The sequence below is a fragment of the Canis aureus genome, chromosome 23 (genome assembly GCF_053574225.1).
Source record: "Canis aureus isolate CA01 chromosome 23, VMU_Caureus_v.1.0, whole genome shotgun sequence".
Classification (NCBI taxonomy): domain Eukaryota; kingdom Metazoa; phylum Chordata; class Mammalia; order Carnivora; family Canidae; genus Canis; species Canis aureus.
In genome coordinates, this window is record NC_135633.1 from 20926741 (window position 1) to 20951487 (window position 24747).

A 24747-nucleotide genomic window follows, 5' to 3' on the forward strand; every position below is an offset into this window, starting at 1 on the left:
AAAGGCAGAAGATACAGGGACCTGGGATTAACAACTATCAAGGTCATGCATCATGGGAACTAGCCCAATACTCCAATTCTGACTGTGCGCCAAAGAAACTGTAAGGGAAACATATCTTTCTCTAAGTCTTTCCCCTATATTGTGGCTTCTATTTTTAGTCACCTCACTGGTTCTTTTAGTGGTCTCTTCCAGGTTCACAGGACTTTAATGGTGGAAAAGTTTTAGAGCATATGACAGGCAGATCATTGATTTTTAGATGGCCTTTGATTTGGAGGCATTTATTACCAGAGAGGTGCAAAAGTCCCCTATCAGAGGCTGGCAAAGCCTGGGCTCTAAGGACAGGTACTGATACTCCCACCAGGAAGCAGACACTCAGACCTGGGATGTAGCATAGACTCTTTCTTCATTTTCATTCATTTTTCTTCATGTTTAGAAAAACAAGACTATGGGGCCTTAGGACAGAGTACAGAGAACCTTTGAAGACAGAGTAGCTTAAGTTCTTAGAGTCTTCTTTGAGCCCCGTTTCTCAACTCAACATGTCAGAGGATGCATACTTCCCTGAAAGAGAGACAAAGTTTTTACCTCAGGTAGTGAGAAGCCGAGCTGCCCAACCATGAAAACTGCCCTGGGGTGGAGAGTCAAAGATTGTCCTATAGAAATGGGGAAAGAGTGAGCTTTTCCAGCAGTTTCCAACTGGTTTAAATTTTGCCAAGTTGAGTTAAGAGTCTGAGGAGTCTGACCAAGGCAGGCGTCAGGGCCGCTTCTGGTCCTTCTGTTCCTCTAGAGGTCTTGTCTGGAGATGTAATAGAGACAGAGGACAAATACAGTCCTTGGGCAGTTTCCGTGGAGCTCTTCCTTCAGAGATGGGTTTCCTGTTCTCACAGCTGTGGAGAATTAGGAGAAACTGCTGCCATCACTCAGTTCTCCAGGTGAGAACCCATCCAGCTCTTCTGGAGAAGTTGTCAGACTCAGTGCTTGGGTCCAGATGCTCAGACTGTCATTTACTCTTGCTGGGGTCTGGAGCAAAGATGAAAGCAGTAGGAATCTGGAGGAAGTAGATCTGGGAAAAGCTACCCAAGGGAGACCTTGCTGTGCCTGTCCTTGGGGAAGCTTGGCTCCTTATCCCGTGACCCCACTCTCTCTACTTTATTCCACTTCTACATTCCCAGGGACCTACTGCTCAGCTGAAATGGTCTCCCTTGGAAATGCTAGTCCTGGAAACAGGATGTTAATGAGTCCTCTTGGGCATGTTTCCTGGCCTGGTATCCCTTCTTTGTTCTCTCACTAAATGAGCCCAGAAACTCCAGGATTCTATGCTACCCTAACGAGGCACTGATGGCCCATTTCTAAATTGCTGACTGCATAGACCAAGAAGCAAGGCTTCTTTTCATGGTCATTGCTCAGTCCCAAGATCTTAAGGTGGGTTTTGTGTCAGTGTAGGATACTCCTTCTAGATCTTTCCCCACCTACCACCCCCACCACTTCCTTTGTGATCCTCCCTACCTGGACATTATTTTCAGTCCTTAAGATGTGTCCTATGGAGCTTATAGTTATGGAATCTTCCCTTCATTTACCTTGGCTTTCTATTCGGCCTGTGCATGGCATGTGAGACTTGGTGTTACTGTTGTCTGACTCAGTGATACTTCAATAGAGAGTGAATCAGGTTGTAATCATTGAGCCAAAAAAGAAAAAAGAAAAATAAATACACACAGTATTGAAACTGCAGAATGTTCATTTGGGGGATATAAAAAATAATGAAAGTGAATAAAGGGGAAAGGAGAAAAAAAATAAGTGGGAAATATCAGAAAGGGAGACAACATGAAAGACTCCTAACTCTGGGAAACGAACTAGGGGTGGTGGAAGGGGAGGTGGGCGGGGGATGGGGTGACTGGGTGGCAGGCACTGAGGTGGGCACTTGACAGGATGAGCACTGGGTGTTATTCTGTATGTTGACAAATTGAACGCCAATAAAAAATAAATTTATTAAAATAAAAAAAAGAAACTGCAGAATGTCATTGTCAATTAAAATCTTTACTTGTGGGACACTTGGGTGGCTCAGAGGTTGAGCGCTTGCCTTTGACTCAGGGCATGATCCCGGGATCCGGAATCGACTCCCACAGCGGACTCCTGCAGAGAGCCTACTTCTCCCTTTCCTATGGCTCTGCCTCCCTCTCTCTCTCTCTCTTTCTCTGTGTGTGTGTGTGTGTCTGTGTGTGTCTCTCATGTATAAATAAAACCTTAACAAAAAAGAGGGAAGACAAATTAATAACCAACAATAAAAAATGTATTGCCAAAGATTCACCCAATAAAATCTGTAATTTCAGCAAGAAAAACATCATGCCTAGGGAATTATATAACACAGGGTGCATGGTAAAGAAAGGAATTGATTTACTAAATAAATTGGTAAACTTCATTAATTGAAATATATATTTTTGCATTTTAAAATGCTTTTGGAAGCAAATGAAGATCACACAAAGATGCAAAGGCATTCCATGCTCATGGATTAGAAGAACAAATACTGTTAAAATGTCTATACTACCCAAAGCAACCTACATATTTCATGCAATCCCTATCAAAATACTAGCAACATTTTTCACAGAGCTAGAACAAATAATCTCAAAATTGGTATCGAACCACAAAAAGCAATAAATAGGCAAAACAGTCTTGAAAAAGAAAAGCAACGCTGGAGGCATCACACTTCTGGACTATAAGTTATATTACAAAGCTGTAATGACCAAAACAGTATGCTACAAGCACACACATAGACACAAAGATCAACAGAACAGAACCACAACAGAAATGGACCCACAACTATATGGTAAATTAATCTTTAACAAGCAAAAAAGAATATCCAATGGAAAAAAGACAGTCTCTTCCATAAATGGTGTTGGGAAAACTGGACAACATGCAAAAGAATGAAACTGGATCACTTCTTACACCATACACAAAAATAAATTCTGAGTGGATTATAGACCTGAATGTGAGACAGGAACCATAAAAATCCTAGAGAAGAACAGAGGCAGTAACAACTTTGACATCAGCTGGGGCAGTTTGTTTCTAGATATGTCTCCTGAGGCAAGGGAAACAAAAGCAAAAATAAACTATTGGGCTTCATCAAAATAAAAGCTTCTGCACAGCAAAGTGAACAACCAACAGAACTAAAAAGCAACCAACGGAATGGGAGAAGGTATTTGCAAGTGACATATTTGATAAAGGGTTAGTATCCAATATATTAAAATAGTAAAACTAAAATCTTGACAAAAATAATTTGATGCGACAAATACCCACCTTTTGCATCGACGTGGAGGGACCTGGAGGGTATTAGGCTGAGTGAAACAAATCAATCGGAAAAGGACAAACATTATGTGTTCTCATTCATTTGGGGAATATAAAAATAGGTGAAAGGGAATAAAGGGAGAGGAGTGAAAATATCATTGAGGGTGACAAAACATGAGAGACACCTAACTCTGATAAATGAACAAGAGGTAGTGGAAGGGGAGGTGGGCGGGGGGTTGGGGTGACTGGGTGATGGGCACTGAGCGGGACACTTGGCGGGATGAGCACTGGGTGTTATGCTACATGTTGGCAAATTGAACTTCAATAAAAAGTTTAAAAAAAAATAATTTGATGGAAATAGAATTTTTCTGTGTGTGCTAAAAGAAAGCTATGGAAGCAGAATATTAAAAGCCTCATTCGTTTACACAGATATCATTTCCTATTTTAAACATTTTTATTGAGGTAAAATTTGCATGCAGTAAAATTCACCTTTTTAGTACACGGTTCTGCAAATTTTGACAAATTTGTATATTATGTAATCACTATCAAATCCAAGTATCAAATTTCATCAACCCCTAAATTCTCACTAAGCACTCACCTAAGCCCTGCCACTGTCAGATCTGTTGACTGTCACCAGTGTCTGGCCTTTTCCACAGTGTCAGGAAAATGGTACCATACATTTTGAGTCTAGCTACTTCCACTTAGCATAATATGCTTGAGATTTAACCATATTCCTACATTGCAGTTGATTTTTACCATTCCCATTTATTTGAGTAGTATCCAGTTGTATGGATGTATCATAATTTCTTATCCATTCATCAGTTGAAGGACATTTGTGATGTTTCCACCCGTGAATCATAAAAAACATTATAAACATCCATGGAAAGATTTTCGAATGAGTATAAATTGACTGTTCACTGTGGTAAATACCTCAGAGTGAACCTGCTCAGTTGTATACACGTATCTTAAGTTTATAAGAAACCGGCAAACTGTTTTCCACCATGACTGAACCATTTTGCATTCCCAATTTTATTCTATTTTTTTCATTTTATTAAGCTGTAAAATACATGCTCTTTAAATTTTAATTCAAAATGAATGACATATCGCCTGAGGCCTTGAATTGCAAGTCTTCCTACTTAGCATTTAAAGAGGGAAAAATGAGTTTGGAAAAGTGAGCAGGATGATTTAGGCAAGTTAAGAAGGAAGCACAATTCAAGACAGAAAGTCATCTCGGGAAAGACACACAAAGAGCTGGAGAATAAGAACATTAATGACAAATCCTGTTTAGTTAGTCCTGTTGGAAGTATTCTCACAAAATTGTTTTCAAATGTTTGAAGTATGAGGATTATAAAAATTTATTGTATACCATTGGAATGTAGTGTTTAATCTCTAAGCCCTTTCATGCTCATTGGTCCTCATAGGTAATGATATTAAAATTCACATTTACCATTTTATAAAATGTACCAACTTTTTTTGTCAAAAAGCTGAGTCATAAACCTTTGCTTTGTTGACAATCACAACTGTAATGCAGGGGCTAGGGGGTAGGCATGCACCTTAGTGCATGTCTGTAACCTCTAACAAATGTTCCAATAGAGATAGAGATGATCCAGAGGAGAACAAGTAATTCCAAGACCAATTTCTTCAAGTAGTAAGAGAGCTAGGTATCAAAAGCACAACAGGAATGTTTGTCCTCAAACAAGCTTTTTTAAAAAACTAAAAGCTGTGTGCAGATGTGCTGGTAATTTGTTAGTGGAAAGATGAGGAACTCCTGTAAGACTCCTCTTTTCTTAAGGATGTATGATACAAAGTCCTAAGCTGAGAGTGAAGGTGTTTTGAAATGGTATTTTCAGAGAGCCACAGGTTGTATTAGGGTGATGTAATGGCATGGTAAGACTATATTGCAAAAAAGTCAAAATCTCCAATCGATTTGAGTTAAATACAGTTGCAATGAATATACCGATGGAATTTTGGGGACATAAAGCTAATGATTCGAAAGTTACCCAGGAAGATTAAATAGATAATAAAACTAAAAAAAAAAAAAGTTGATGAGGAAAAATGAGAGAGAAATGTCTTTTTTTTTTTAGAGGAAAGTCTTAATAGACCACTCCAACTACAGAACTAGCCTAGAGATACTCTTTCTTGTTGTAAGAAGATAGTATATAGCCAAACAATTGTAAAAGTAATAATAACAATAAATTAATAACATTTCAGGATTATTAAGAATGCTAATAGGAAAATCAGCTATTTGGAAGCACAATTAACTTAAAGCCTCACCATACTTCATGTACCAAAATAAGTTGCAAAAAATTAAAAACTTAAGTATCACTTATGAAATTATTAAGGAAAACTAAAAGAAATATATGTAAATATATTCTGAATTAAGATTGAGAATTATAAGGATATGATCTTCTGAAGAATACAAAGGAAAAAGATGGATTTACACCAACTGTGTAAACACTTCCCTAGCCAACAAATCCTGTCAGGTTTTTAAAAGGAAACTGAAAACAAAGGTTAACACACACATTACTATCAAATTGTTCATAATCTTCATCTCTAAAGGGCTACAAAAAATCATTAGGATAAAATAAGTAATATAAGGAAAATATCTGCTACATCTCTTTGATGTTTACTAAATTGGCCAAAACTGTTCATTTGAGAGGGCAAGATAGCAGAGTATTAGGGTCCCCAAGTCACCTGGCCCCACCAACTTACCTAGATAACTTTCAAATCATCCTGAAAAAACCTTCGAATTTGGCCTGAGATTTGAAGAGAGAGCAGCTGGAACGCTACAGTGAGAAGAGTTTGGTCTTCTAACAAGGTAGGAAGATGGAGAAAAAAAAATAAAATAAAAAAGAATCCTGTGGGGGAGGGGCCCCCGCGAGGAGCCAGCTAAGGCCGGGTGGAGAGAGCCTCCGGGACAGGAAAGCCCAGCCTCGGAGAAGCAGGAACTTTAAAAATCCACACCAGATTCTTCCCAGAGGGAAAGGCGCTCGCAGGGAACTCGGGCAGAACCGCAGGAGGGGCAGAGGAGCCCCCAGGTCCCCGGGGTCACTAACAGAGGAAGCGCCCCCGGGGGAGAGCGCCCCACACCGCGGGCCCAGCGGGTAAAGGGCTGGAGCGCCCGGCGGGGCCTCGGGAGCAGCTCAGGCGGGGGCTCCGGGGAGGGGGCTGGGGGCTGCTGCCTTCTGGAGCCGCGGGCCCGGAGCATGATTCCAGGAGCTCAGGCCCCGGACCCCAGGGCGCAGGGGACACACCCCAGGATCCTGCGCTCCCCTGGGGCAGGCGGGGCCGGGAGGGCACAGGACAGCGAGGTCGCTCCTGCCACTGGGTGCCCCCAAGTTGTGCAGATCAGTGCCCCACCTCCACCCTCACCCTCAGAGCATCCAGGCCAGTGTGGACTGGGACACTGTGGGTGCTTACTGGGGGAGCTGACTTCAGGGCGGAGAGCTGGCCACTGCCATAGGTGTTGTCCCTCCTGGTGTAACCCTGTGCCTGGGATGGATCGGGGGGCACCAGGGAACAGAGGCCTCATGGGGTAAACAGCTCCCACTGAGCCAGGCACCTGGCGGGGGTGGGGGGGGCAGCTCCCCAAGGTGAACACACCTGAGTCAGTACAGCAGGCCCCTCCCCCAGAGGACCAGCTGGAAGGACAGGGGAAGAGCAAGTTCTTGACCAAGCAGTGCTGGAAAGCTCCAGGGGAAGTTGAGGGACTTACCGTATATAGAACCAGAGGATACCCATCCTTGTTTTGTTTTTGTTTTTGTTTTCTCTTTGCTTTTTCTTTTCTTTCTTCCTTTTTCCAGTACAACGTGTTTTTAGGCACGCTGCACTGAGCAAAATGACTAGAAAGAAGAACTTACCACAAAAGAAAGAATCAGAAACAGTACTCTCTGCCACAGATTTACAGATTTTGGATTACAATTCAATGTCAGAAAGCCAATTCAGAAACACAATTGTAAAGCTACTGGTGGTTCTGGAAAAGAGCATAAAAGATTCAAGAAACTTCATGACTGCAGAATTTAGATCTAATCAGGCCGTAATTAAAATCAATTAAATGAGATGCAATACAAACTGGAGGTCCTAAAGACAATAGTTAATGAGGTAGAAGAAAGAGTGAGTGACATAGAAGACAAGTTCATGGCAAGGAAGGAAGCTGAGGAAAAAAGAAAAAAGCAATTAAAAGACCATGAGGAAAGGTTAAGGGAAATAAATGACAGTCTCAGAAGGAAAACTCTACGTTTAATTGGGGTTCCAGAGGGCACCGAAAGGGACAGAGAACCAGAAAGTGTATTCGAACTGATAATAGCTGAGAATTTCCCTAACTTGGGAAGGGAACCAGACATTCAGGTCCAGGAGATAGAGAGATTCCCCCCCGCTAAAATCAATAAAAACCACTCAACACCTCGACATTTAATAGTGAAACTTGCAAATTGAAAAATGAGAAGATCCTTAAAGCAGCAAGAGACAAGAAATTCCTAACTTTTATGGGGAGATGCATTAGGATGACAGCAGACCTCTCCATAGAGACCTGGCAGGCCAGAAAGGGCTGGCAGGATATATTCAGGGTCCTAAATGAGAAGAACATGCAGCCAAGAATACTCTATCCAGGAAGGCTCTCATTCAGAATAGAAGGAGAGGTAAATAGCTTCCAAGATAGGCAGAAACTGAAAGAATATGTGACCACCAAACCAGCTCTGCAAGAAATATTAAGGAGGACTCTGTAAAAGAAAGAGGAAGTCCAAGGAAACAATCCACAAAAATGGGGACTGAATAGATATCATGATGACACTAAATTCATATCTTTCAATAGTAACTCTGAACATGAATGGGCTTAATGACCCCATCAAAAGGCTCGGGGTTTCAGACTGGATAAAAAAGCAAGACCCATCTATTTGCTGTCTACAAGAGACTCATTTTACACCTAAGGACACCTACAGCCTGAAAATCAAGGGTTGGAGAACCATTTACCATTCAAATGGTCCTCAAAAGAAAGCAGGGGTAGTAATCCTCATATCAGATAAATTAAAATTTATCCCAGAGACTGTAGTAAAAGATGAAGAGGGACACTCTATCATACTTAAAGGGTCTATCCAACAAGAGGACCTAACAATCATGAATATTTATGCCCTGAATGTGGGAGCTGCCAACTATATCAATCAATTAATAATCAAAGTTAAGACATACTTAGAAAATAACACACTTCGTGACTTGAATATAGCACTTTCTACAATCGACAGGTCTTCTAAGCACAACATCTCCAAAGAAACAAGAGCTTAAATGGACCAGATGGATTTCACAGATGTTTACAGAACTTTACATCCAAATGCAACTGAATTCACATTCTTCTCAAGTGCACATGGAACTTTCTCCAGAATAGACCACATACTGGGTCACAAATCAGGTGTTAACTGATACCAAAAGATTGGGATTGTCCCCTGCATATTTTCAGATCATAATGCTTTGAAACTAGAACTAAATCACAAGAAGAAGTTTGGAAGAAATTCAAACATGTGGAGGTTAAAGACCATCCTGTTAAAAGATGAAAGGGTCAACCAGGAAATTAGAAAAGAATTAAAAAGATTCATGGAAACTAATGAGAATGAAGATACAACCATTTAAAATCTTTGGGATACATAAAAAGCAGTCCTGAGAGGGAAATACATCACAATACAAGCATCCCTCAAAAAATTGGAAAAAAAACTCAAATACACAAGCTAACCTTGCACCTAAAGGAACTGGAGAAAAAACAGCAAATAGATCCTACACCCAGCAGAAGAAGAGAGTTAATTAAGACTCAAGCAGAACTGAACGAAATCGAGACCAGAACTGTGGAACAGATCAACAAAACCAGGAGTTGGTTCTTTGAAAGAATTAATAAGATAGATAAACCATTATTTAACCTTATTAAAAAGAAGAGAGAGAAGACTCAAATTAATGAAATCATGAATGAGAAAGGAGAGATCACCACCAACACCAAGGAAATACAAACGATTTTAAAAACATATTATGAACAGCTATACGCCAATAAATCAGGCAATCTATAAGAAATGGACGCATTCCTGGAAAGCCACAAACTACCAAAACTGGAACAGGAAGAAATAGAAAACCTGAACAGACCAATAACCAGGGAGGAAATTGAAGCAGTCATCAAAAACCTCCCAAGACACAAAAGTCCAGGGCCAGATGGCTTCCCAGGGGAATTATATCAAATGTTTAAAGAACAAACAAGAGGCTCAGTTGGGCACAGGTGGGGTAGAGGGTGCTGGAGCATGGTGCTGATTTTGGAGGTGGGCGAGGGAGAAGGGTGGAGGTCAGGACACTGGTGGCCCTGAACCCAGCCACCCGCAGGATGTGCTCCGAAGGACACCTCTTTATGACTTCCACCCGGCTCATGGCAGGAAGATGGCGGCGTTGGCAGGCTGGAGTCTGCCTGTACAGTACCAGGACAGTCACATTGATTCACACCTGCATACACTCCAGCACTGCTCATTCTTTGACGTGTCCCACATGTTGCAGACCAAGATACTTGGTTGTGACCGGGTGAAGCTGATGGAGAGTCTAGTGGTTGGAGATATTGCAGAGCTAAGGCCAAACCAGGGGACACAGTTGCTGTTTACCAATAAGGCTGGAGGCATCAAAGATGACTTGATTGTGACCAGCGCCTCTGAGGGGCACCTGTATGTGTTGTCCAACGCTGGCTGCTGGGACAAGGACTTGGCCCTCATTCAGGGCAAAGTCAGGGAGCTTCAAAACATGGGCAATGATGTGAGCCTGGAGGTAGTGGATAATGCCTTGCTAGCCCTGCAAGGCCCCACTGCGGCCCAGGTGTTGCAGGCTGGCGTGGCAGATGACCTGAAGAAATTGCCCTTCATAACCAGTGCTGTGATGGAGGTGTTTGGTGTGTCAGGCTGCAGCGTGACCCGCTATGGCCACACAGGAGAGAATGGTGTGGGAATCTCAGTGCCAGCAGCAGCGGCAGTCCACCTAGCTGCAGCTCTGCTGGAAAACCCAGAGGTGAAGCTGGCAGGGCTGGCAGCTCGGGACAGCCTGCGCCTAGAGGCAGGCCTCTGCCTGTATGGGAGTGACATCGATGAGCACACCACACCTGTGGAAGGCAGCCTTAGTTGGACACTGGGGAAGCGCCACCAAGCTGCCATGGACTTCCCTGGAGACTCGGTCATCACTGGCCAGCTGAAGGGCAAGGTGCGGCAGAGACATGTGGGGTTAACATGCGAGGGGGCACCTGTGTGGGTACACAGCCCCATCCTGAATATGGAGGGCACCGTGATTGGTACAGTGACCTGTGGCTGCCCCTCTCCCTTCCTAAAAAAGAATGTGGCCATGGGTTATATGCCCTCTGAGTACAGTCGGCCAGGTACCCCACTACTGACAGAGGTATGGCAAAAGCAGCAAATGGCTGTGGTCAGCAAGATGCCCTTTGTGACCACAAATTACTATACCCTCAAGTGAAAGTAGCTTGGAGCAGGGGTCCTCCCATCCAGGAACCTGGACCTGGGTGGCATTCTATAAGTGTTGGTGAGGAAGCTGAGGCTGAATACACTGGGGGTAGGTAGCTAGGGTGGAGGTTAGTTCTGGTTGCCGTGTAAGGGGGGGCCCACAAACCTATTCTCACCCCCCACCCTCATCCTAGGCCTCTTCAATTTCAAGACCCCATTTCTTTCTTTTTTTATAAATTTATTTTTTATTGGTGTTCAATTTGCCAACATACAGAATAACACCCAGTGCTCATCCCATCAAGTGCCCACCTCAGTGCCTGTCACCCAGTCACCGCCACCCCCCCACCCACCTCCCCTTCCACCACCCCTAGTTCGATTCCCAGAGTTAGGAGTCTTCCCTGTTTTGTCTCCCTTTCTGATACTTGCCACTCATTTTTTCTCCTTTCCCTTTTATTCGCTTTCACTTTTATGTTCCCCAAATGAATGAGAACATATAATTTTTGTCCTTCTCCGAATGACTTATTTAACTCAGCATAATACCCTCCAGTTCCATCCACATCGAAGCAAATGGTGGGTATTTGTCGTTTCTAATGGTTAATAACCATTGTATACATAGACCACATCTTCTTTATCCATTCATCTTTTGATGGACACCGAGGCTCCTTCCACAGTTTGGCTATTGTGGACATTGCTGCTAGAAACATCGGGGTGCAGGTGTCCCGGCGTTTCATTGCATCTGTATCTTTGGGGGAAATCCCCAACAGTGCAATTGCTGGGTCGTAGGGAAGGTCTATTTTTAACTCTTTGAGGAACCTCCACACAGTTTTCCAGAGTGGCTGCACCAGTTCACATTCCCACCAACAGTGCAGGAGGGTTCCCCTTTCTCCACATCCTCTCCAACATTTGTGGTTTCCTGCCTTGTTAATTTGCCCCATTCTCACTGGTGTGAGGTGGGATCTCATTGTGGTTTTGATTTGTATTTCCCTGATGGCCAGTGATGCAGAACATTCTCTCATGTGTTTGTTGGCCATGTCTATGTCTTCCTCTGTGAGATTTCTGTTCATGTCTTTTGCCCATTTCATGATTAGATTGTTTGTTTTTTTGCTGTTGAGTTAATAAATTCTTTATGGATCTTGGATACTAGCCCTTTATCTGATACGTCATTTGCATATATCTTCTCCCATTCTATAGGTTGTCTTTTAGTTTTGTTGACTGTTTCTTTTGCTGTGCAGAAGCTTCTTATCTTGATGAAGTCCCAATATAACTGCCCTATGACCCAGCAATTGCACTGCTGGGGATTTACCCAAAAGATACAGATGCAGTGAAACACCAGGACACCAGCACCCCGATGTTTATAGCAGTAATGTCCACAATAGCCAAACTGTGGAATAGCCTCGGTGTCCATCAAAAGATGAATGGATAAAGAAGATGTGGTTTATGTATACAATGGAATATTACTCAGCCATTAGAAACAACAAATACCCACCATTTGCTTCGATGTGGATGGAACTGGAGGGTATTATGCTGAGTTAAATAAGTCATTCGGAGAGGAACAAGCATTATATGTTCTCATTCATTTGGGGAATATAAATAATAGTGAACAGGAATAGAAGGGAAGGGAGAAGAAATGGGTAGGAAATATCAGAAAGGGAGACAGAACATTAAGACTCCTAACTCTGGGAAACGAACTGGGGGTGGTGGAAGGGGAGGAGGGTGGGTGGTGGGGGTGACTGGGTAACGGGCACAGAGGGGGACACTTGATGGGATGAGCACTGGGTGTTATTCTGTATGTTGGCAAATTGAACACAAATAAAAAATGAATTTATTATTTAAAAAAGAGACAAAAAATAAAAATTTAAATAAAAATTTAAAAAAAGATGTGGTATATGTATACAATGGAATATTACTCAGCCATTAGAAACAACAAATACCCACCATTTGCTTTGACGTGGATGGACCTGGAGGGTATTATGCTGAATGAAATAAGTCAATCAGAGAAGGACAAACATTATATGGCCTCATTCATTTGGGGAATATAAAAAATAGTGAAAGGGAATAAAGGGGAAAGGAGAGAAAATGAGTGGGAAATATCAGAGAGGGAGACAGAACATGAGAGACTCCTAACTCTGGGAAACGAACAAGGGGTGGTGGAAAGGGAGGTGGGTGGGTGGTGGGGGTGACTGGGTGATGGGCACTGAGGTGGGCACTTGATGGGATGAGCACTGGGTTTTATGCTCTATGTTGGCAAATTGAACTCCAATAAAAAAAAGAATATGAGCTTCTTGCAACTGTTTTGATGTTTCAAATATATCCTTACACATGTAAAATCACATTTTTTAAATCACATTTTTTTAATTCAAGTAGTCTATGCAACAGATGTCTCTGTTACTGTGTCTATATTGAATCAAATCTGGTACCTTCACATTCTATATTATTCATCTCTTGTTTATTTTTAAACACTATAACAATGCACTATTTTCATTATTCACTATCTCAAAATAGGTATTATCTTTATTCAATATGGACTACTTCTAAAGTCTTGAGTACAAATGCAGTTACAAAACTATTACTATTTCTAAATAATTGCTTGAAAAACCTAATAAAGAAGGCCACTTTATCTTATGAGGGTATTTATTTCTAACTTTAATTGCCGAAAAGAGCAGTCCTCCTCTGTTATTTAGAGGTTACTGAACTTGGTCACCCTAAAACTAATGCTGTTTCTCACTGCTGCATGATATTGAAACTGAAACTTGGTCCCCTAACCATGTCGACTTACTTGGTAATCATGTCAGGATGATGCCCTACCATGAAGTGAGTCTATGATACTCAGTTCATGCTTTACTTCTTCTAGTATCTTTTACAATATGAACATCTAGTTCCTTTTACAAGGTCAAGGTGGTGTGTCCCATGTGAGTACAGCTTAAGGTGTCAATGCTCACAACTATATTGAAATAGAAATTATTTAAGTGTTTCTATCTACTTGAACAGAGTACCACATAAAGACCAGTTGTGTACAATTTTTGATTGGGAAAAGAAATGGTGAGAGACAAGCCATGAATCCTCTTTAGAAGGTACAGTGTGTTGGCAACATATATTTTCCCAGGACCCTTCTCAAGGCTCCCATGACCTCCTGATTCCTCAGGCTATAGATAAGGGGGTTCAGTGCTGGAGTGACAACCGTGTAGAAAAGAGAGATGATGTTGTCCTGCCTGGGGTTGTGGAGGGAACTGGGCAGGACATACATGAATGTGGCAGCTCCATAGAACATCCCAACGACTGTCAGGTGGGAGGAGCAGGTGACTAGGGCTTTCTGCTTCCCCTCATTTGAGGGCATGTGAAGCACAGTACACAGAATTAGTGCATAGGAGGCAACAATGGCAGAAAGAGGCATCAAAAGGAAAGTCACTCCTGTCACATACACCAAGAGTTCATATCGGGAGGTATCTGCACAGGCCAACTTCAGCAAAGGAGGGATCTCACAGAGCAGGTGCCTGATCTTCCGAACTTTACAGAAAGGGTAGTGCATGGTATACAAGGTATGGCCTAGAGCACTCAGAAATGCCAGGATCCAGGCCGTGGCCACCATGAGTGAGCAGACCCTTGGCCTCATGAAAACCATGTAGTTCAGAGGATGACATATGGCCACATATCTGTCATAGGCCATGAAGGCCAGCAGCAAGTCCTCTGCACCACCCAGCGTCAATGCCAGAAACATCTGAAGGGCACAGCCTCCAAAGGAGATCGTGTTTTCACTCTGCAGAAAATCCACGAGGGCCTTGGGAGTGACAACAGATGTGAAGAGGAGGTCCATGAGTGAGAGCTGGCCGAGCAGGAAGTACATGGGCACATGGAGCCGGGAATCCACTGTGATGACCAAGAGCAGCAGGCCATTGCTGGTCAGAGCCAACATGTATAGGACAGTGATTGTGGCACAGAGCAGTTCAGGAGACCCACTGTCATTCAGAATCCCCATCAATATAAAGCCACTGCCCAAGGTGGAGTTCCAGTACTCCATTCCGTGTTGTTTCTTTAGTTCCCTAGAAGCAAACACATTCTCAGTGAATGTTGGCTAAGGTGGCCCCTCGTTTGTAACATCACAGGCTCCTGATGATGGCCAAAGTGAATCCAGTGAGGCGATGTCTTTCCTACTGGACATGGACTTGACCTCTTTATCTCTCAGGTTCTGACACTTTTAATTGTATCTTGAGGAAAGAACCATCTGAATGGAGAGCAAACATCACAGCAATAGCTAAATATTAAGAGGTCACTACATGAAAATATCATGCAGGACATCAAGTCTCGATATGCATCATTCCAGAATGATTAAATCATCTCTCTCTCAATAGAAAGCAATATCCTGGAACCCAAGCCCTTGGTTACTTTTGTAACTATGTTTTAAGTATAATGGTTGTCTCATGATTTAAATCCCCAGTTAGTGTCCTAAGAGACCTGTTCTGAATATAAAATCCTAAAGCACGTACAGAAGTGTGACTTCACAAAGCACTTCCACTTCATGGTCCATATACCTTAGGTCTACATTTGTTTGTAGCACTCAAGGTTGTAGATGTAAGCCTCACAGGAAGAGCTAAACTATGTCCACCTCAGTCATCCCTCTGGACCAATAACCTCCACACTCTCCATGTGCAGAAGGGATTCTAGACTGAGTCGAGGGTTTGGTGTGTTTGATGTGGTGTTGCTTTTATGAGCTAAAACTTTAGGCTCAGTGACAACGTAGGTGTTTTATTATAGGTTATGAAAACATGCAAGCCTGGGAGGATTCAAAACTCTGTGAAGAGGAGGCCGTGCCCAGGACGATCAGAATGTTTGTCTTTGGGAGAAATGACTGAAAGGCGCTGGCAGCAAAAGAGCATGTGCTACATGTTGTAATCAGGCTCAATAAGTCTACCCTCCTTCTCTTGCACCTGACCCAGATCCCTGCTCTTCCTCCTGCTGGGACAGAATATCTACACTGGATTGAAGGGCCACAGAGATAAGGAGGATGAACTGCTCTTCTGGAAAGCTGCCATTAGGGTAGGCACCCACCCCCAGAGAAATGTCAGAAGAAACAGGGACCTGGGATTAACAACTATCAAGGTCATGCATCATGGGAACTAGCCCGATAGTCCAATTTTGACCATGCATCAAAGAATCTGTAAGGGAAGCAAATCATTCTGTAAGTCTTTCTCCTATATTGTGGCTTCTATATTAGGACATTTCACTGGTTCTTTTACTGGTCTCTTCTGGGTTCACAGGACTTTAATGGTGGAAAAGTTTTAGAGCATACGACAGGCATCTGGCTTTTTAGCTGGCCCTTTGATTTGGAGGCATTTATTACCTGAGAGGTGCAAAAGTCCCCTATCAGAGGCCAGCAAAGCCTGGGCTCTAAGGACAGGTACTGATACTCCCACCAGGAAGCAGACACTCAGACCTGGGATGTAGCATGTCTTTCTTCATTTTCATTCATTTTTCTTCATGTTTAGAAACCAAGACTACGGGGCATTAGGACAGAGTACATAGAACCTGGAAGACAAAGTAGCTTAAGTTCTTAGGGTCTGCTTTGGGCCCTGTTTCTCAACTCAACATGTCTAGAGGATACTTACTTCCCTGAAAGAGAGAGAAAGTCTTTACCTCAGGTAGTGAGAAGCCGAGCTGCCCAACCATGCAAACTGCCCTGGGGGTGGAGAGTCAAAGATTGTCCTATAGAAATGGGGAAAGAGTGAGCTTTTCCAGCAGTTTCCAACTGGTTTAAATTTTGCCAAGTTGAGTTAAGAGTCTGAGGAGTCTGACCAAGGCAGGCGTCAGGGCCGCTTCTGGTCCTTCTGTTCCTCTAGAGGTCTTGTCTGGAGATGTAATAGAGACAGAGGACAAATACAGTCCTTGGGCAGTTTCTGTGGAGCTCTTCCTTCAGAGATGGGTTTCCTGTTCTCACAGCTGTGGAGAATTAGGAGAAACTGCTTCCATCACTCAGTTCTCCAGGTGAGAACCCATCCAGCTCTTCTGGAGAAGTTGTCAGACTCAGTGCTTGGGTCCAGATGCTCAGACTGTCATTTACTCTTGCTGGGGTCTGGAGCAAAGATGAAAGCAGCAGGAATCTGGAGGAAGTAGATATGGGAAGAGCTACCCAAGGGAGACCTTGCTGTGCCTGTCCTTGGGGAGGCTGTTCTGGCTCCTTATCCCGTGACCCCACTCTCTCTACTTTATTCCACTCCTACATTCCCAGGGACTTACTGCTCAGCTGAAATGGTCTCCCTTGGAAATGCTGGTCCTGGAAACAGGATGTTAATGAGTCCTCTTGGGCATGTTTCCTGGCCTGGGTTTCCTACTCTGTTCTCTCACTAAATGAGTCCAGATACTCCAGGATTCTTAAGGAGGCACTGATGGCCCATTTCTAAATTGCTGACTGGATAGACCAGGAAGCAAGGATTCTTTTCATGGTCATTGCTCTGTCCCCAGTTCTTAAGTTGGTTTTTTATCAGTTGTAGGACAGTCCCACAGTTTCTTTTATGAAATTGGCCTTATAGTTATTACCAATATTCTATTTCTCATGGTCATTTTCTGTCTGTTTGCTCTGTCATTTGTATGCTCTTCTTGTGTTATAAGTTCTCCCTCTGTGACAGCACATGAGAGACTCTTAACTCTGGGAAATTAACAAGGGGTGGTGGAAGGGGAGGTGGGTGGGGGATGGGGTGACTGGGTGACAGGTACTGAGGGGGGCTCTTGACAGGATGAGCACTGGGTGTTAGGCTATATGTTGGCAAATCGAACTCCAATAAAAAATATACAGAAAAAAAAGTTCCCCCTCCAACATTAGTCAGCCTCCAAATATGATAAAGATTTCTCTTTTCAAACAAACAATACTTTGTTTTTTCTTTTTTTTTAAACCAAATCTCTAAATAGCCTCTTTTTTGCCATAATTTTTTCAAAAAGCATTTATAATAACTGGATATACTTCTACTTTCAATTGCTCATTCACTGTATGTGAAGATAAGACTTGCCACCTGCTACATCAGAAATCCCAGAAATAACAGTATCATAACTCAATCAGAGAACCCAGAAATAATAGTAGCATAACCCAACAAAATTGTATTTCTCACTCATTAGCTGTTCAGTGCATATTTCTTATTTAGGGAGTTGTCCTTAACTGCTTCCCTGTATGGGGTGGTTTGGACACCCATGCTGTTTCCATTGGTGGAGCCAATCAACATTTTCAATAGGTGATTCCCAGGCTAACAAGAATCCTCTCCATTCTGGTGTAGTCTGAAAGGAAAGAGATGCTGCTGTATCAAGTATACGTGTTTCTTATGGCTCAGGTTTCACTTCATGGCACACTTCAGTTCTTCATTATACTCCTCTGCCCATGTGTCATCTCCTGCCAAGTACCCTACATGAGCTGAATTGATATACTTGGTCCCAAATCACCAAAGACCTCTTTGAAAAATCCAGTAGTATGTATTATTTTGTCTTACTGGGTGTGTTTTAAACTCACTAAATCCCAATATTCCTCCTTCTTTGGTGCAAAAAGACTAAAGCTTTTTCTGTTCCATACTAACATGAGTAGTTTCTTTTTCCTTCTGAGCTCAGGGTTAATCTGGTAGCATACTACATTAGCATATAAAGTTCAGAAGGACAAGAACTAAGCCTGTTTTATTCCCAATCACATTTCTAGCTTCTAGCATGGTAACTGCACATGGTTGGTACTCAATAAATGTTTACTAAATTAATAAATGAGTGAATGAATGAAAATTTCTATCACAGCTGCTCTCAAATTCCAACTAAATGATCCATGAAAAAATGTCTATTCAGGTTTCTACCCACTTTTTAATTGGATTGTTTGCTTTTTTGCTCTTGAGCTGTATAAGTTCTTTATATATATTTTATATTACCCCCTATTGAATATATCATCTGCAAGTATCTTCTCCTATTCACCAGGTTACCTTTTTGTTTTGTTGATAGTTTCTGCCACGGTGAAGAAGCTTTTTATTTTGTAGTCCCAATATCTATTTTTGCTTTTGTTTCCTTTGCCTGAGGAGACATATCCATAAATATGTTGCTCAGGCTGATGTCCAAGAGATTAGTGCCTATGTTTTAAGAGTTTTATGGCCAGGTCTCACATTTAAGTCTCTAATCCATTTTGAGTGTATTTCTGTGTTTGGTAAAAGAAAGTGGTCCAGTTTCATTCTTTTGCATATAGCTACCCAGTTTTCCCAGCACCATTAAATGAAAAGATTATCTTTTCCCCATTGTATATTCATGCCTCATTTGTCATAGATTAATCACATGGGTTTATTTCTAAGCTCTCTATTCTGTTTCATTGATCTATGTGTTTATTTTTGTGCCAGAACCATACTGCTTTGGTTACTACATCTTTGTAGTATATCTTGAAGTCTAGGATTATGATACCTCCAGCTGTGTTTGACATTTTTCACAAGAAGACATACAGAGAGCCAACAGACACATGAAAAGATGGTTATTATCACAAATTATCAGAAAAATACCACAAAAAGATATCACCTCACATTTGTCAAAAGGTCCAGTATCAGGGATCCCTGGGTGGCCCAGCGGTTTGGCGCTTGCCTTTGGCCCAGGGCGCGATCCTGGAGACCCGGGATCAAATCCCACATCGGGCTCCCAGTGCATGGAGCCTGCTTCTCCCTCTGCCTGTGTCTCTGCCTCTCTCTCTGTGACTATCATAAATAAATAAATAAAAATTAAAAAAAAAGGTCCAGTATCAAAATGACAAGAAATAACAAGTAATTGGTGAGGATGTGGAGAAAGAGAACCCTCATGCACTATTGGTGGGAATGAAAATGGGTACAACCACTATGGAAAACAGTATGGAGGTTTCTCAAAAAATTAAAAATAGAAATATCATATGATCCAGTAATTCCAGTAGGGTTATTGATCCAAATAAATGAAAACACTAACCTGAACAGACATATATGTTTCTTTTTTATTGCAACACTATTTATAATAGCTAAGATAATAGAAGCAATCCAAGTGTCCATCCATAAATGAATGGATAAAAAATATTTGACATATATAAAATAAAATATTATTCAGCCATAAAAAGGAATGATATCTTGCCATTTGCAACAACATGGATAGACCTAGAGGGTATTCTGCTAAGTGAAATATGTCAGACAAGAACAAGACAAATACCCTATGATCTGTATATGGAATCTAAAAATCAAAACAGATGAACAAACAAAAAAACAGAAACATAAATACAGAGAACAAACTGATTCAGAGGAGTTGGGAGTTGGGGGGGTACACAGGGAATAGGTAAAGAAATTAAGAGGTACAGACTTTCAGTTGTAAAATAAGTCCGGGAGATGAAAAGTATAGCATAGAGAATATAGTCAATAATATTTTAATAACATTTTATGGTAACAGATGGTGAATATACGTATTGTGGTGAATACTGAGTAATCTATAGAATTGTTGGATTACTATGTTTTTCTTTCATTTTTAAACCATATCTCTAAATAGCCTCTTTTTTGCCATAAAAAAGACATTGTATGTCAACTGACATTGTATGTCAACTATACTTGAATAGTAAAAATGTAAAATTTTAAAATAACAGTAAATAGTAACAATGATCTATAATCCAATTTCATCTCTACATAATACCTTTACCTTCTGTAATTGTTGTTAAATATTTGATCTGGATATCACTAAGTAAGTCATTAAATAAATAAATAAATAAATATCCATGAAAATATAAGTATTTTTTAAAATTGACTTCAGGTCAGTAAACTAGAGATAACAAAGGTTTTAGAACAATATTTAGATGAAATGTCCACCAACTGTATAATTTAACAAAGAATATATTTAAAAATAAGTTTTACTTTAAATTTGGAAACTTAAAATTTGACATATCCAAAGAATTTAGACTAAGTTTTATTTACAACTAATTCCTGACTAAAAAAGACTCCCTGAACCAGAAAAATGGAAAAATATCACCTAATGGTACAGAAGCTAGTCCAAGTCAGAGCTTTCCCCAGTTTCTCCCTCCCTCCATTTCTACCTCCCTCACTCAGATCCCCAAAGGACACATTTTTCAATGAACATCAATGGATTAGGCAGATAGTATGCATTTGAGACAATTTGTAGCAAGGAAAACATAATTATAAACAATGAGATCCCTCAGAAGTTGAACCTGAGCAAAGATGTGAGTGAAAAAGAGTTTATTTAGGAAGTGATTTCAAGAAAAATTAGTAGGATGGTGAAGTGGAACAGAAAAGCAAAAGAGCAAATAAAGGTTCTGTCATCAAGTTACTGTGGGCAACAGGATCTTAATTCTCCTTGGGAACTCTGAGAATGAGAGTATAACAAGTGTCTCAGAGGCATATCACTCCTAAGGTGTGAGGGATCTGGGTGATTTGTACACCAACTCTCATCAATCATCAATTAAGGCCTGTTTGCTGCAGGGAACATTAATTCCCTGGGCCATTCCGGCCCTCTATGCATGAATTGACATACCAGCCAAAGAAAGTCCCAATGCAAAAGATGCAGATAATGGCTCTTGGAAGTCAAGCTGCTCTGAAATGATAAGGGTCAAAGGATATGTAGAGGGCATTGCCCTAATTGCTATATCATAAGACAATAATATTTAAGATAAATGAGTATTCAGAGGTATAGTCTTAAGTTTACTAGAATGTAAAAATGATGAAGAGATTTTAAAAATGAGATACCACCTCACACCAGTGAGAATGGGGAAAATTAACAAGGCAGGAAACAACAAATGTTGGAGAGGATGCGGAGAAAGGGGAACCCTCTTGCACTGTTGGTCGGAATGTCAACTGGTGCAGCCACTCTGGAAAACTGTGTGGAGGTTCCTCAAAGAGTTAAAAATAGATCTGCCCTACAACCCAGCAATTGCACTGCTGGGGATTTACCCCAAAGATACAGATGCAGTGAAACACTGGGACACCTGCATCCTGATGTTTATAGCAGCAATGTCCACAATAGCCAAACTGTGGAAGGAGACTCGGTGTCCATCGAAAGATGAATGGATAAAGAAGATGTGGTCTATGTATACAATGGAATATTACTCAGCCATTAGAAACGACAAATACCCACCATTTGCTTTGACGTGGATGGAACTGGAGGGTATTATGCTGAGTGAAATAAGCCAATCAGAGAAGGACAAACATTATATGGTCTCATTCATTTGGGGAATATAAAAAATAGTGAAAGGGAATAAAGGGGAAAGGAGAGAAAATGAGTGGGAAATATCAGAGAGGGAGACAGAACATGAGAGACTCCTAACTCTGGGAAATGAACAAGCGGTGGTGGAAAGGGAGGTGGGTGGGTGGTGGGGGTGACTGGGTGATGGGCACTGAGGGGGGAACTTGATGGGATGAGCACTGGGTGTTATGCTCTATGTTGGCAAATTGAACTCCAATAAAAAATAGAAAAATAAAAAATGGTTGAATGATGAGTCTAATGGAGAATAAGTAAATATAACATGGTATATTATTGTTTTTAAATTGTACTACTTGACTGAATTTCCTGGAACTTCAGGTAGATACTGCATCTACACTAATGCAATGGAATAGAAATATTATTTGAAATAAAAAATAAGACCATATTTGCCATGTACGTCCAAATTCTAAACATTAGGGAGGACTTACTTACATGGAGGTGATCAGTAAATGATTTATAGTCATTAAATCTTAAGCCTTTCTAGGGTATGAAAGAGAGTTAGTTGGAAGCTGGTGGAGAAGAATATCCTGAAGATATTTTTCAGGGTAGTCGTTTACTCTTCCATCCATGAGAAAATAAGGTGCTTCCCCTCACCTTAAGGGACAAGAACTTCAAAAGTACTACTGGAGAACTTCATGTGTCTCATTTGGAATTTGATGAATGTTAGAACAAGTACTTTCTTCACAAATTAAAAAATCTAAAGGTCAATTACGGATTGGCATAGTTTCCCTAGTTGAAGAGAAGAGACAGCATTCCATGCTCCCAGAACTTAACAAAATAGGATTAAGCATGACTCCACTTAGCCATATATGAATCCTATAGGAGAGAATTAGCTAAGACTCTTGATAAAGGTGACTCAGGCCAATAGAACTTCCTGGTAGGTTTAGGTGACCTCCCAACGGCAGGGAGTTGGGGGGCAGGTAAACTGGTAAGGAGGAGTCCTATGTGACCAGCTAAAAGAGATAGGGCTTTTAAAGAGGTGATTAAGTTAAATTTGCTCATGGTGGGCCCTAGTCTAATCTGAGTGGCATCTTTATTAGAAAAGGAAATTTAGACACACAAAGAGACTTTTGGGGTACATGCACATGGAAGAAAGGCCCTGTGAGGACACAGAGAGAAGGCAGCCATATGCAAACCAAGTAGAGAGGACTCAAGAGAAACCAAACTTATTAATATCTTGATCTTGGCCTTATGCCTTTTACTTTCTCTTTTCTCTCTTTCCCTTCTTTACATCTACCCCCCATTTGCCAATCTCACCCCAATTAAGTGATTAATTTTTCCTATCCAAAAATATTTCGGTGGTTGTTCATACCAATCACTTTCAGTACCAAATCGTATAATAATGTTTTGGAGTTCTTATTCCTATCAACAAACCCAAAAGTTTCTATAATTGATTTAAATATTATGCTATTGTCCTCCAAGCTTCTTGGGCTGACAGCCTTCTATAGGTCCATATCCACTAAGAAGAAGATTTGTAGCAATTTTATTCAGATTCCTTTCACTAGGGGTTGGTGAAATACATAAGGAAAAAGAAACACCATTCAAAGCAATGAGATGTTAAAGTTCCTCATGTACATGAAGCAATATAAATTTGTATAATCTTATCACCACTGCATGCCCTCTTGAGAAAGAAAGAGAGAGAGAGAGAGAGAGAATTCTGAGAGGATAAAATTGAAATGTTGGCCAGTCTTATTCCTGGAGGAGGAAATACATGTGATTTATTTGTTTTTTAATACCTCTTGAATTATTCCATACATAATCCGAAAAGGAAACATTTAATTTTATTTTCTGAGGTTGAATTTATCTATCCTCTCCACTTCCTCTAAAACAAAGAATGATAAATTTGAAAGCACTCTCAAACTGATTGGTATGAGAGATTGCAGACAGCTACAGAGATGAGGAGGGTATGGAAAACAATTAATTGACATATGAAATTGGCCTAAGATAAAGTAGTACTTAGCAAAGGGCGGAGAAGCAACCAGATTCAATACTATTGGTAAAGAATTCTACATGGTCAAGCTTACTTGTCACAGACAACTTATCCACACAGACAATTGTACATACTTGCCTACTCTTTCACACCTGCACATGCTATGCATAAAATCATCCACCAAAAAATGGAGGACAGAGAAAAGAGAAAGAAGAAATGAATGCTTTAGAAAGAGTAATGATGCAGTACAGTTAAATTCATTGGAGCAAGGACTTGAGAGTTACAGAAACACTATAGTGTTCCATCACTTAATTAGAAATAAGGCAACTGGAGGTAGTCCATCTATGGGTAGAATTCCACAGATCCCATAAGATACCTTATGTCTGACTTGAATGCTGGCCTTTTAACAGTTACCGTTGATTGAGTCAGGATGTGGAAACAGAACCTCAGCAAGCCCATAGGTGACAACTTGGACTTCCCAGCTCATTTAGTGGGTAAAGGATGCTAGAAATAGGTTCAGGGAGATCAATCAGTTTTTTTTCTTGGTCCAACATTTTAAGGGTGAGTGTACTCTGCTAGGAAAATATTTCCCCCAGGGACTAAATGGCAGAAAGAGACCATTGGACAATGAAAGAGTGCAACCTCCCCTTAGGACAGAGCATGGCTGTCTCTTGTCCCAGAGGTAATGAAACCTTTTAAGGGAGGCACAAAGTTTTACTCATATTGTGATGTTCTGGAGACAGTGCTTGCACAGAATAGGCATTTAATGAATATTTGTGGAGAAGAAAATCAACTGAGGCATATAAAGTGAGAGCAAGAAAGGATAAAGATAGTAGAGATATTGTTGTCAATCACAATCTTCCAAGTACTTAAGAA

At 41.1% G+C, this 24747-nt stretch overlaps 1 protein-coding gene and 1 pseudogene across 1 annotated transcript; one reads left to right on the forward strand and one right to left on the reverse strand.

Annotated features, from left to right (window-relative positions):
* Nucleotides 1–4837: 4837 nt before the first annotated feature.
* LOC144295137 (aminomethyltransferase, mitochondrial pseudogene) lies at nucleotides 4838–10793 on the forward strand (annotated as a pseudogene).
* Nucleotides 10794–12801: 2008 nt separating this feature from the next.
* Nucleotides 12802–14748, reverse strand: OR2AG2 (olfactory receptor family 2 subfamily AG member 2). Its single transcript, XM_077867693.1, has one exon. It carries the CDS (start codon nucleotides 14746–14748, stop codon nucleotides 13798–13800), a length of 951 nt encoding a protein of 316 aa, XP_077723819.1. The 3' UTR covers nucleotides 12802–13797.
* Nucleotides 14749–24747: the final 9999 nt, after the last annotated feature.

Coding starts and splice junctions, on each gene's coding strand:
- OR2AG2 (XM_077867693.1), bottom strand. CDS start 14,748: ATGGAGTACTGGAACTCCACCTTGGGCAGTGGCTTTATATTGATGGGG.